At 37.5% G+C, this 12,223-nt stretch overlaps 1 protein-coding gene across 5 annotated transcripts in view; it reads left to right on the forward strand.

Moving 5' to 3' along the window:
* Positions 1 to 12,223, forward strand: part of dync2h1 (dynein cytoplasmic 2 heavy chain 1) — a 493,185-nt gene that overhangs the window by 142,584 nt on the left and 338,378 nt on the right. For all 5 annotated transcript variants that reach the window (XM_063054085.1, XM_063054084.1, XM_063054086.1 and 2 more), the window contains 4 exons: positions 2,965 to 3,188; positions 6,614 to 6,723; positions 7,289 to 7,488; positions 8,508 to 8,772. In XM_063054085.1, the coding sequence (XP_062910155.1) occupies positions 2,965 to 3,188; positions 6,614 to 6,723; positions 7,289 to 7,488; positions 8,508 to 8,772 (799 nt within the window). The remainder of the gene's footprint in view (positions 1 to 2,964; positions 3,189 to 6,613; positions 6,724 to 7,288; positions 7,489 to 8,507; positions 8,773 to 12,223) is intronic.

Genomic DNA, 12,223 nt, shown 5'->3' on the forward strand with positions numbered 1-12,223 from the left:
TTGTGCTGATCATATGACATGAGCTTCAGTTTCTATCCAGTGCAACCCCTTTTGACTGCTACTTTTAGGTACTTGAATTGTTAACATTCTCTGCCTTTACAGGAAATCACAGGTTCTACTACTGCCAGCTAACCCTTGCCACAACTATATGACAATTCCCTCTTAGTTTCTTTCCCTTGTGAATCGTTGGTCCTAGATCCAGATCCTAACCTAACCCTAGATTTGCTTGACATGTTCCTTGAAAGAAAGGCCTATTCTGTAGCACTCACCAATCACCACGCTTCAAAAACTGGGTCTCTGCAAATGGATCCTTGACTTCCTTGTCGGAAAACCACAGTCAGTGTAGGTTGGTAATCAACACCAGAGCAACTCTCAAGGATGTGTGCTTTGCCATACAGTCATGAGTGTGGAGTAGAGTAGAGCAGTGGGCTAAGTACAGCTCAATTGCTTGCCATAAATTCACCGATGGCACTACTGTTGTTAGTAGAATCTCAGATGGTGGTAGGGAGGCATACAGGATTGAGATAGATCAGTTGGTTCAGGCAGCATCTCTAGGAAGAGGTGCAGTCGACGTTTCAGGCCGAGACCCTTCGCCTAGTCCTGACGAAGGGTCTCGGCCTGAAACGTCGACTGTACCTCTTCCTAGAGATGCTGCCTGGCCTGCTGCGTTCACCAGCAATTTTGGTGTGTGTTGCTTGAATTTCCAGCATCTGCAGAATTCCTGTTGTTTAGATCAGTTGGTTGAGTGGTTTCCCAACTACAATCTCACACCCAACATCAGCAAGACCAAATAACTGATTGTGTACTTCTGGAAGGAGCGGTTGGAAAAGCATACACCAGTCCTCATTGAGATTTTAGTGGTGAAAAGGGTGACTATCTTCAAGTTCCGAGGTGTCACCATGATGGAGGATCTGTTCTGGGCCCATTGATGCAATCATGAAGATGGCATGGCAGTGGCTCTACTTTGTTAGGAGTTTGAGGAGATTCAGTGTGTCACTAAATCTTTTTAAAATCTCAATAGCTGTATGCTGGAGAGCATTCTGGCAGTTTGCCTCACAGGCTGGTATGGAAGCTCCAATGCATAGGATTGCAAGAGACTGGAAGGGGTTAAAATCTCAGCCAGCTTCATTATGGACACTGCTCTCCCCACCATCGAGGACAACTTCAATAGAAGGTGCCTCAAGAAGGAAGCATCCATCAGTAAGGACCCTCACTATTCAGAACACCCAGGTCATGCTCTCTCATCAGGGGGAGGTACAGGAGCCTGAAGAAACAGATACAGTAACTTTTTCTGAATGGTCTGTGAACACTGCCTCAATATTCTTTTTTTGCATTATTTATCTATTTTGTAATTTATATTTGCACATTACTGCCACCAGAAAACAAAAAATTTCATGGCATATCTGATTTTGATTCTGATGGAAATTTTGCCTTTATCAGCCACAAATTTGTTTAGCACTTGATTTGAATATGCATTCTCAAGCACCTCCAGCCCCCTCCAAGACTTCCCCCCACCATTGATTGTAAGTCTAGAGACATTAAACATAGATTCACAGTAAAACTTGAGCATACATAAGAGATTGTCTCAAGTTGAAGCATCAGGTACTTTGTTATGGTCATGATGAAGGTCATGATTATGGTTGTGATGAAGGGTCTCAGCCCGGAACTTTGGCTGTAATATTATCTGATTTCCTGAGTTCAGTATTTTATGTGTGTTACTGTTTACACACTTAGGCTCTGCCATGGATCATTGATTGAATTGGTACACTAGGACTTCTTACAATACTTTTATATTAAGTGCCTGGATTCTCAAACTCAGTACTATCTAGTCTATTATACAAATAATATCAAACCAGAAATCTGAAGGAGCAGCCAGAGGACAGGTTTGAATGGTTCTATTTAATAGCAGAGAATGTATATGGTATACAATCTGAAATTCTTGCTCTTCACAGACATCCATGAAAGAACAGACCCCAAAGAATGACTGATAGAAAAACGATAGATCCCCAAAGCCCCCTCTCCCCCTCCCACACACAAGCAGCATCAAAGCTTCAACCTCACCTCACGCCTCCACCCATCTCAGCAGAAAGCATCAGCGTCCACCACTCATCAAGCAATAGCAAAGACCCCAAAGAGAGACCGTGATCTGCAGTCAACAAAAGCTATTTTACCTGACAGTTTGACATGCCACAGGCTCGCTCTCTCTCTCACTAACAAGGGACAGAGGGATTCCACCCATTTCACAGAGAAAGGGGAGGCTAACAAACAGTCACTGTTACCGTTGCAATCTGCAGCGTTGTTTTTTATTCTGAGATTTACAACTCGAGGATCGGCAGCAAACTCTCCCTACCATCAAGAGAAAGAGAGAGAAGAAGCGGTTGCTCGAGTACAGAGACCTCCATCCATAGCATCTGCTGCTGAAAAATTATGATGTTCCTTCTCCTGCGATGCCTGAGTTGGCAGCACCGGCCTGGAAATGGTCGTCCACAGGGCCACACCCTGACGTCTTACATGCTGCGCCTGGAGAATGTTGGAAATCAGCCACTCGGTTGGTGAGCTCCAAGAATGGGAACTCATTGCCACGAAAAATCACAGTTTGAGTGCTGTTGCAGATCAGGGACCTCGATAGAACCCCAGCTACCTTGAGAAAGAAAATAAGAGAAATTAAGGAGAGGAATTTGAGCGGTTTTCACAATTGAGCTCAAAGAGGCAGTCATTTGGCGCCAACTTATTATCCTTATAATGAATGAATTATTAAGTAAGTTGCAATTGGAATCCCTTAATTTGTTAACTAAACATATCCACCAAAATGAGAGCATGTTGTTACCGCCATTGTTCCATTACAAGGATAGTTTGTAATTCATGGGGAATTGCATTATAATTTATTTTTATAATTACATTTTTATAGTCTAATCTTGTAATTTTAGTGTAAATGGTTATGAGCTGGCTTACTTATAATTTTAGGTTGATCTGGATTCGAATTCTGGAATATTCATTACCATGAATCCTGCTGGAAAAGGTTATGGAGGACGACAAAAACTCCCCGATAATCTGAAACAACTTTTTCGGCCTGTTGCTATGTCACGGCCTGATAATGAACTTATTGCTGAAGTGATTCTTTACTCAGAAGGATTTAAAGATGGTAACGTGTTGGGAAGAAAACTAGTGGCCCTCTTTAACTTATCTAAGTATGTATTCAAATACAATTTTCCTTTGTAATGAAATGTGTTAATTGTAAGTATTTCTACCAGTTCTATGTTCATTTGGCAACAATGTCTTTGATATTTTTGTCAAGTAGAAGTAAAACTCATTTCAATGTATAATGGGCAGATTAATGTTTCATTTAAGTCTTCAACTTTTCTAATAAATTCTTATACCTCTTAAAGATCCTTGCACATTTTTTATTTCTTTAAATCCAGCCCCTTGTAGATCCTCATCTTTAACCTTCTAATCACATATTTTCACTTTCACTAAGGTTCTCTTACTAACTCAACTTTTCTTCCCTCAGTTTGTCTGCTGCCAAGGCCACCATCCCTCTCTTTGTTAGCTCCCATTTTTTATTGGAACACTCTTCTGGCTGGATTTCCATATTTGAGTCTTCAAAAATGTATGACCAAGATTTCGGCTGCATGTGTTCTTTTTCACACCCAGTCCCTTTCAGCAATAACTACTGATTTATATTAGCTCTTGATTAAGAAGTACCTGGATTTAAAAAATTATCAGCCTGTTTTCAAGTTGGCTAATAGTGTATCCCCTCCACAGTGGCGTATATTTCACAGATCTTGAAGATATTTGCATTACTATATTTCTGACCTTTTAGATGTGCCTAATGATAAATGCTCTGCCTTACCTTCAGATACCAAGATCCCAAATGGTGTTTTTTAAGATGGATGCCTTTGGTCACTTACTTAATATTTGTTTATGTGAATCAGTGCCAAACTTAGTTTGATAATACTCTGTTGTAATTTTTGTTATTTTGTTGGAGGATAAAATTCCAAAGCAAACAGCACTAATGGCACTGTTGCCAATGGAAAGAAGCTGGATTTATAGGAATGGGAAAAATGAGAGCATCTTTAAAATCTTGAAGAGTTAATAAAAATTGAAGCCATGGATACATTTAAACAAAAAATGTGAATTTTAAATTTGTGTAAACTGGTTATCTGCTTTGGATCTGAAAAAGTGTATGTCACTGAAGTTTTATTTTATGATTTAAGAAACTTTGGAGGTTCTAGAAGTATTAAATATTTTTGTAGAAAATCCAATGAAGTAGGGCAGGCCAAGAAAAGATTACAGGCCTTTGCATCCAGAGTAATAAAGTGTAATGGAATGAAGTCTTTCTGCAGCTTCCAAAACTGTGATTATCCTCATCCAGACTGTCATGTTTATTTTGAAGCACATAATTTAGGAGATATACATTGGTGCATTGATTGAAATGTTTGCAATATTAAGGGCAACTGATAGATGGAGGTGTACTATTTTCTCTGCTGAGGAATTTAGGACTAAGCAATATTTAAGAATTAGAGCTATACCTAAGTTAAGCACTACATGCATAGGCTGGTGGAGGTTTAGCGATCTCATGATCAATTGTTAATCCGAGACTGATTTTTTTTTTGTTGTCCAGTAAATATTATGAGGTATTGGGCAAAGGGAGCTATTATAGAATCAGATTACAGAAAAGTCATGATCACACCGAATGATGGACAGGCTTAAATTATTTAAATGGTTTTCTTTTATTTCTGTTACCACCAGGAAATTTGGAGTTATTTACAATGTAGAATAATTTGTTTATTTTACAGGAGAAGATAAGGATCTCTAAATCTTGGTGGGCAATATAGACTTGATGAGGTGGTTACAATTTTTCAGAGCATTTGCCTTGTATGGCTGCAAAAATGAGGAGAGCTTGTTGAGGGACAGATAAGATGAGAGACAGAGGTTTTACAAGGTCAAATGGTTGAGCAAATTAACAATTGTAAATACAGAGTTCAGTCGAAGGACCAAAGATTAGCGTAAGACAAAGAACATGGATATATATGATTTGTAAAGGGGTGGATGAGTATATTTTCAGATGTAGTTGTTGGATTGAAGTAGTGAATCAGGAGAGTTCTGAGAGGAAATCCATGGTTTAAGGGTAGCAAAATTTTAAGTGGAAAGGCTGTGAAAGAATGAGAGGGCAGTAAGTTCAAAGAGAGAGTGGAAATGGAGTTAAGGGATAAGATTGAAATTCCCTACGAGTGTTGCTGTCTCACTTCCTCAGTCATTTGTATGTCAGAGAAGTAGAAAAATAGGAGCGTGGTTAAATGTAAAGGGTGCTGTATGTAATGTTAGGAGAGAAAATGAAGAGATTAAATTTGTAGTGGAAGACATCACAAAAAATTAGTCGTATTAGAAAAGAGAGAGTAGGAAATGCAAAAGACTAGAAATAAAGAGAGAGAAGAAAGTACAATAGGAGGGAAAGGGTATTGAAAGATGAACGATATTAGCAGGAGCTTGAGAGAGATATGATGGAAAGATGACAGTATAAAGGAAAGGTGTGAGGAAGACGAATAAGAAAAGAAAAGCTGGATAGAGTAGAGGAGATGGGAAAGGAGGGAAGAAGTGTGAGTGAGAGAGAATAATGGCTCAGGGAAGAATAGAGATAAAGAGAAGTGGTGGTGAAAAGGAAGACAAGCAAGAAACTGACTGGGAAATCTTGGAGTAGATAAACTAAAATTTAAACACAGTTTTTCCTTCTAAATGTTGCTGATCTGCTAAATGTTCTAAACTAACATTTGCATTATTTTGAAATTGTTTCTTTGTTAGAAGATCATAGTACAAGTTGCTTTCAAGGAATTATCTAAGCTTGCAATGGGTAATCTGCAGGAGTGAACGATTATTGGAAAACAATGTATTGAGTAAGATGTTAAAAGAATCCTGTCCGTCATCATTTGCTTCTTCAGGACACTATTTGAAAAACAGGCATTGTCTTTAAGTTCTGGGGCTTCATTGTTCCTGAACTGCCAGCACATGAACGGTTTCTATCCCAGCTTAATATCTTTCCTGGACAAATTGACTAATGCATAACAACAATGAATATGCTTCTGATGCAAATGATTAATTGTGTGATTTGTGGATGCCTAGCAAGTTATATTGCAGTATTGCAGGCGAACATTTGCCATTTGTGGAGAAAGTCAGGAAAAATGTGAAAACATCAATGAGGAAAGGGAAGAGTGTCATAAAAAATTATTAGAACAGACTGGTGCAGGCTGTCATTTAATAAAATATTGTATTGGTTTCTGCTTTCCTAAATTAAAGGAGGAGTTATAAATAGTATTAAGTACTGTGTTATGTAATTGTTACTGACTTTTTATTTTGTTAAACCATCTGTTTATAACATTACAATTTGATGGAAAATACTGCTGATTTGCAAATAGTGAGAGTGTGTGAAGGATTTGTGATATAGCCTCAAGAGCTTGCGTTCAGCCCTTTAGTCCTTGATATCACCAATATCTCTAATAAGGAGGGCACTAGACCATGTGGCATACTTGCAGGATATATCTTTTTTAAAAGACCCAAGGTATAAACTACTTTATCTAATTAGGTTTTTATTTAAGGTATGTTTATGGTGGTGTTTCAGAGAGCTCCTTATGCCACAGCAACACTATGACTGGGGTCTGAGAGCATTGAAGACTGTCCTGAAGGGTTGTGGAAGTCTGCTTCAGCAGCTAAAAAAAAGCAGAAGAGAAAGTAAGGCTTACAGTGATTTTTAATAATACACTTGTAACGTCTGTAGAAATGTAACATTTGTCATTATCAGTCAGCTCTGCTTTAATGTATATGCTGTGCTCAAAGAAACAAATGATTTAAACTATTTCAGTAACTAAATTAGAAGGAATATAAGGTGTGATGCTAAAATATGGAACAAAACAGTAAATGATGCAATATATAACATGTTTGTTTAATACGTATCATTAAATGTAAATGAGTTTGATTGGAAGTGTTTTAGTTTACATAGTATGATATTCTATAAACTAGATATATATATTCACTTGAAACTGAATACAAACTGCACCACCAGTGCGTATTTACATTAAATGCATAATTCTCTTTGATATATTAAATGATATTACATATTTTTCAGTACTTTCTATTGGAATTAGCTTCCTTATGGGAATGCAAAGAAAATTTAAAAAGTAGATGTTAATGCTTTGTTGCTTCATGTATTTTGTGCTGGGAGCTTACAAATCAGCTCAGGAGTTAAGATGCATATTGGAAAATGTGAATATTATTTCCTTATTTCTTTGTTTTACAGTTGATGAGAGTCATATTGTAGTGCAGGCTCTCCGTCTTAATACCATGTCAAAATTAACATTTGCTGATTGTACACGGTTTGATGCTTTAGTGAGAGATATTTTCCCTGGTGTTAACTTTAAAGATGTTGAATATGTTGAGCTGACTGCAGCTCTACATGAAGCATTTGAGGAAGCATACCTTGAAATTGTACCCAACCAGGTGAGTATATAAACAAATCTAAAGGCTGAAATTTTATTTGTAATACTTTTCATATTTTTCAATCTTATTAAACAGCATTAATTGTCAGATGGAAAGTTGTAGAATAACTTGAATAATTTTTAAAATTTGTATTTGCCTTTGTATTTATATTTATTTATTTTATTTCTTACATCCAAGGGAGTAAAAATCTTTATGTTCCATCTCCATCACAATGTATCAACAATAAAGAGGGGAAATGTGGGAGGATATTGCCTAAACACTAAGATTATATGCATAATTGTTTTGTATACATGTATGGGCAGTCAGATACAAAATCAGATCAATATACAGTCAGATATGCAACAAGAATCAAGTCACAAAAGTATTTTTTGCATTATAGAGATTCCTGATAAATCAACCATTCAAGAGATTTTCAGTAAAATCTTCCACATATTAATCATGAATATATTCCACTTAGTAAATGGTTCACTTAATTGTTAGCATGATCTTTAATTAGACAATTACTGTACATTGTGAAATTCTCAGAAAGCTACAAATTTAATATGGTGTTGACAAATACTGTATATTAAATTGAACAATTATTGTTTAAAAACTGGTATTATGTATTTATATTTTAAAAGAATGATTTTAATATTCGTGCTACATAAATCAATATGTAATGTTATTGTTGATGTTAATTTTGCATTATATCTTTGTTACTGATGTACGAGTTATATACTCCTCTTAGTGTTTCTCATGCTGGGTGCAGAAATCTTTTTATTCCAAATTTAAGTTGCTGTAATGTTGTCAATTAAGCTTGGCTTTGAAATTGAGAGATCAATTTTCCTGTTGTATCAGGCAATCTCTAAATTAGAGAAAACTATATTTTATTTATTTGAAAGTACCAGAGTATTCTCAAAAGAAACAATGATGCGTTTTGTCTCTTTTCAAATTTATGTAGCCATTACCAATCTTTTGTATGTAGGTGTCAATTTAATTTTATATTCTTTGCTAATATTTGTACATCTGCTACTTTGTAGATAAAAAAAGCTTTGGAACTTTTTGAACAGCTACGCCAGAGAATGGGAGTAGTTATTGTGGGGCCAAGCGGTGCAGGAAAATCAATTCTGTGGCGAATGCTGCAGGCAGCTCTTGGCAAAATAAACAAGGTGGTGAAGCAGTACACAATAAATCCTAAAGCCATGCCACGCCATCAGCTTCTGGGACACATTGACATAGATACTCGAGAATGGACTGATGGTGTGCTGACGAATAGTGCCCGTCAGGTTGTTCGTGAGTCACAGGGTAAGTGCTAATGAACTGCAGAATAAATAGTCAAAGTTTTGCAAAAAGTTGAAAGGATTATGTTCACTGATCAAAATGGATAGATGTTATATTGCATTTTCCAGGGTCTTACTTGAAGGCATATATTGAAATCAGTTTGCAATTTAAAAATAAGTACTTATTCTAACTTGTGTTGTCTTTAATTAATATTTGTTAAGTGGAATATTGATTTTTATAAGTTCAGGTTAGAAATTGTCCACTTGAATTCATAAGGAATTCATAAAGAATGTGTGAATTGTGAAATGCAGAACGGGAAAACAAGATCAAAGTACGTTTATTCTCTGTTGCTCTTGCTCTCACTACCTATAAAAAGTATTCACCCACCTTGGAAGTTTTCATGTTTTATTGTTTTACAACATTGAATTGCAGTGGAAATAATTTGGCTTTCTTGATACTGATCAACAGAAAAAGACCTTTAATATGACACAGCAGATCATCACCGGTTCAGCCAATTGGTTCCAGAAGGCACATAATTAGTTAAATAAAGATCTGTTTTTGAAGACCTGCATGCAGTCAAGGTGTTTCAATTGATTGCAGTAAAAATACACCTGTATCTGGAAGGTCCAACTGCTGGTGAGTCAGCATCCTGGCAAAAACTACAGCATGAAGACAAAGGGAGGAGGGAATGTTGACTCAAACCATGAGAGGCCTGTGTCGGGCATTTTCATGCCTTACAAGGCGCAGATTGGATAAAAGAACTCTCCAAGCAACTCCAAGAAAAGGTTATTGAAAAGCACAAGTCAGGAGATGGTTACAAGAAAATTTCCACTGACTATCCCTTGGAGTACAGTTAAGTCAGTCATCAAGAAATGGAAATAATATGGCACAGCTGTAAATCTACCTAGAGCAGGTTGTCCTCAAAAACTGAGTGACCGTGCAAGAAGGGGTCAATGAGGGAGGTCCCCAATAGACCTATGACAGCTCTGGAGGAATTACAAGCTACAGTAGCTGAGATGGGAGACAGCACATACAACAACTGTTGCTCAGGTGCTTCACCAGTCGCAGCTTTATTGGAGAGTGGCAAAGAGAAAGCCACTGTTGAGAAAAGATTACGTGAAATCTTGGCTAGAGTTTGCCTGAAGGCATGTGGGAGACTCTGAAGTCAGCTGGAAGAAGGTTCTATGGTCTGATGATCCAAAATTGAATTTTTTAGCCATCAGATTAAATGTTATGTTTGGCGTAAGCCAAACACCGCACATCATCAAAAACACACCATCCCTACTGTGAAAATCCTGGAGGTAAACCTGACGCAGTCTGCAAGAGAACTGTGACTTGGGAGAAGATTCATTTTCCAGCAAGACAACAACCCCAAGCATAAAGCCAAAACTACACAGGAATGGCTGAAAAACAACAAGGTTAATGTCCTGGAGTGGCCAAGTCAGAGTCCAGACCTCAATCCAATTGAGAATTTGTAGCTGGACTTGAAAAGGGCTGTTCACTTACAATCCCTATGCAATCTGACCGAGCTTGAGCAGTTTTGTAAAGAAGATTGAGGAAAAAAATGCAGAGTCCAGGTGTGCAAAGCTGTTAAGGGACTTACCCCCACAGACTCAAGACTGTAATTGCTGCCAAATGTACATCTACCAAATACTAACTTGAAGGGGGTGAATAATTATGCAATCAATTATTTTTTGTTTTATGTTTGTAATTAATTTAGATCACTTTGTAGAGATCTGTTTTCACTTTGACATAAAAGTCTTTTTCTGTTGATCAGTGTCAAAAAATCAAAATTAAATCCACTGATTCAATGTTGTAAAACAATAAATTGTGCAAATACAAAAGAAAAAAAACAATAATAATAATAAATAAATAAGCAATAAGTGTTGAGGACATGAGATGAAGAGTCCTTGCAAGTGAGTCCATAGGCATGGGAACAGTTCAGTGATGGAGTAGGTGAAGTTATTCCTGCTTTTCAAGAATCTGATAGTTGAGTGGTAATAAATGTTTCTGAACGTGGTGGTATGAGTCCTGAGGCTCCTGTACCTTCTTTCTGACGGCAGCGGTGAGAAGAGATCATGTCTGATGGACTGGGCTATGCATAGTGGATTTTTAACATTTCACATTCAGGGGCATTGGTGATTCCATACCAAGATGTGATGCAACAGGTCAATATACTGCTCACCAAACATTTACAGATGTTTGTCAAAGTTTCAGATGTCATGCTGAATCTTCACAAGTAGGGATGCTGCTGTAATATTTTTGTAATTTGCATTACGTGCTGGGCCCAGGTCAGGGCATCTAAATGATACCATGACAAGTCTTGTAGACCAGTATGAATAAAACAAGCTGGGTTAATATTACAGATGAATAATTAATATGGACTGAGTAATCAAGTTTCCTGAAGTTGTAGAAGCATTGTAAAACAAAGAGTCTAACCTGAAACATTGACTGTTTTCTTCTCACAGATGCAACCAGACCTGCTGAGTACTTCCAGCATCTTCTTTCTTTTCGCTTTCCAGCATCAGCTGTTTTATTTGATTTTCCCTCTTTTCTCTATATTCTCATTCTCTAACTGCCCCATTCATTTATTGATCATAACTAATGAAAATACTGAATATGAAGTACCCTTTCCCTGTTATAGAATATGAAATTGTAATGTATACAAGCAGGCTATATTGGTTTAGGCTATGTGAGCAAAATTAGGCCGTTCTGCCATTTGAGCCTGCTCACCATTCCATCATGGTTGATTTATTATCCCTCTCAATCTGATTCTCCTGCCTTCTCTCTGTAACTTTGATGCCCTTACTAATTAAGAACCTATTAACTTCTTTGGTTGTGGGGTGGAGATTCATCTCTACCAAAGGAAGTGTAAGGTGCTCCTTCCCTCCAATAGCTTGCAGGTCACCCTTGGGCAAGGTGTAGTATCTGCATAAACCCCGATCAAGGTCATGTGAAGCCATGGAATCAGGTGGTGGATGGTCGTAGGAGCAGCTGGTAGATATCACAAGTCCTGATTATGCGACTACTGATGGCAGACAGTCTCTGAAGGGTATCGATAATGGCTGGGTCACCCGTCTTGTAAACACACTGCCCAGAAGAAGGCAATGGCAAACCACTTCTGCAGAAAAATTTGCCAAGTTCAAGCACAGAACTGGAAAGACCATGATTACCCACGTCATATGACTCAGCAGATAATGAACAGAATGTACACTACTTGTGCTGGTGTAATCGAGTGTCAGGAAAATCATGAGAGAATAGATTACTGGGAAATAAGTGGCGGGGTGGGGAGTGGATTGGTGTGATTGCTCTCATAGTTGACGTAACCGTGACGGTCCAACTGGTCTCCTTACTTATGAATATGAATCCTGGAAACTATATAAGATGTCACACATTTTGAGTTATGAAGGCTGAACCGTGCATTGTTAGAAGATGAGGTATTATTATTTTTATTATATTTTGTGTTCGTCTATCT

Source organism: Mobula hypostoma, chromosome 7 (genome assembly GCF_963921235.1).
Source record: "Mobula hypostoma chromosome 7, sMobHyp1.1, whole genome shotgun sequence".
NCBI classification, from domain to species: domain Eukaryota; kingdom Metazoa; phylum Chordata; class Chondrichthyes; order Myliobatiformes; family Myliobatidae; genus Mobula; species Mobula hypostoma.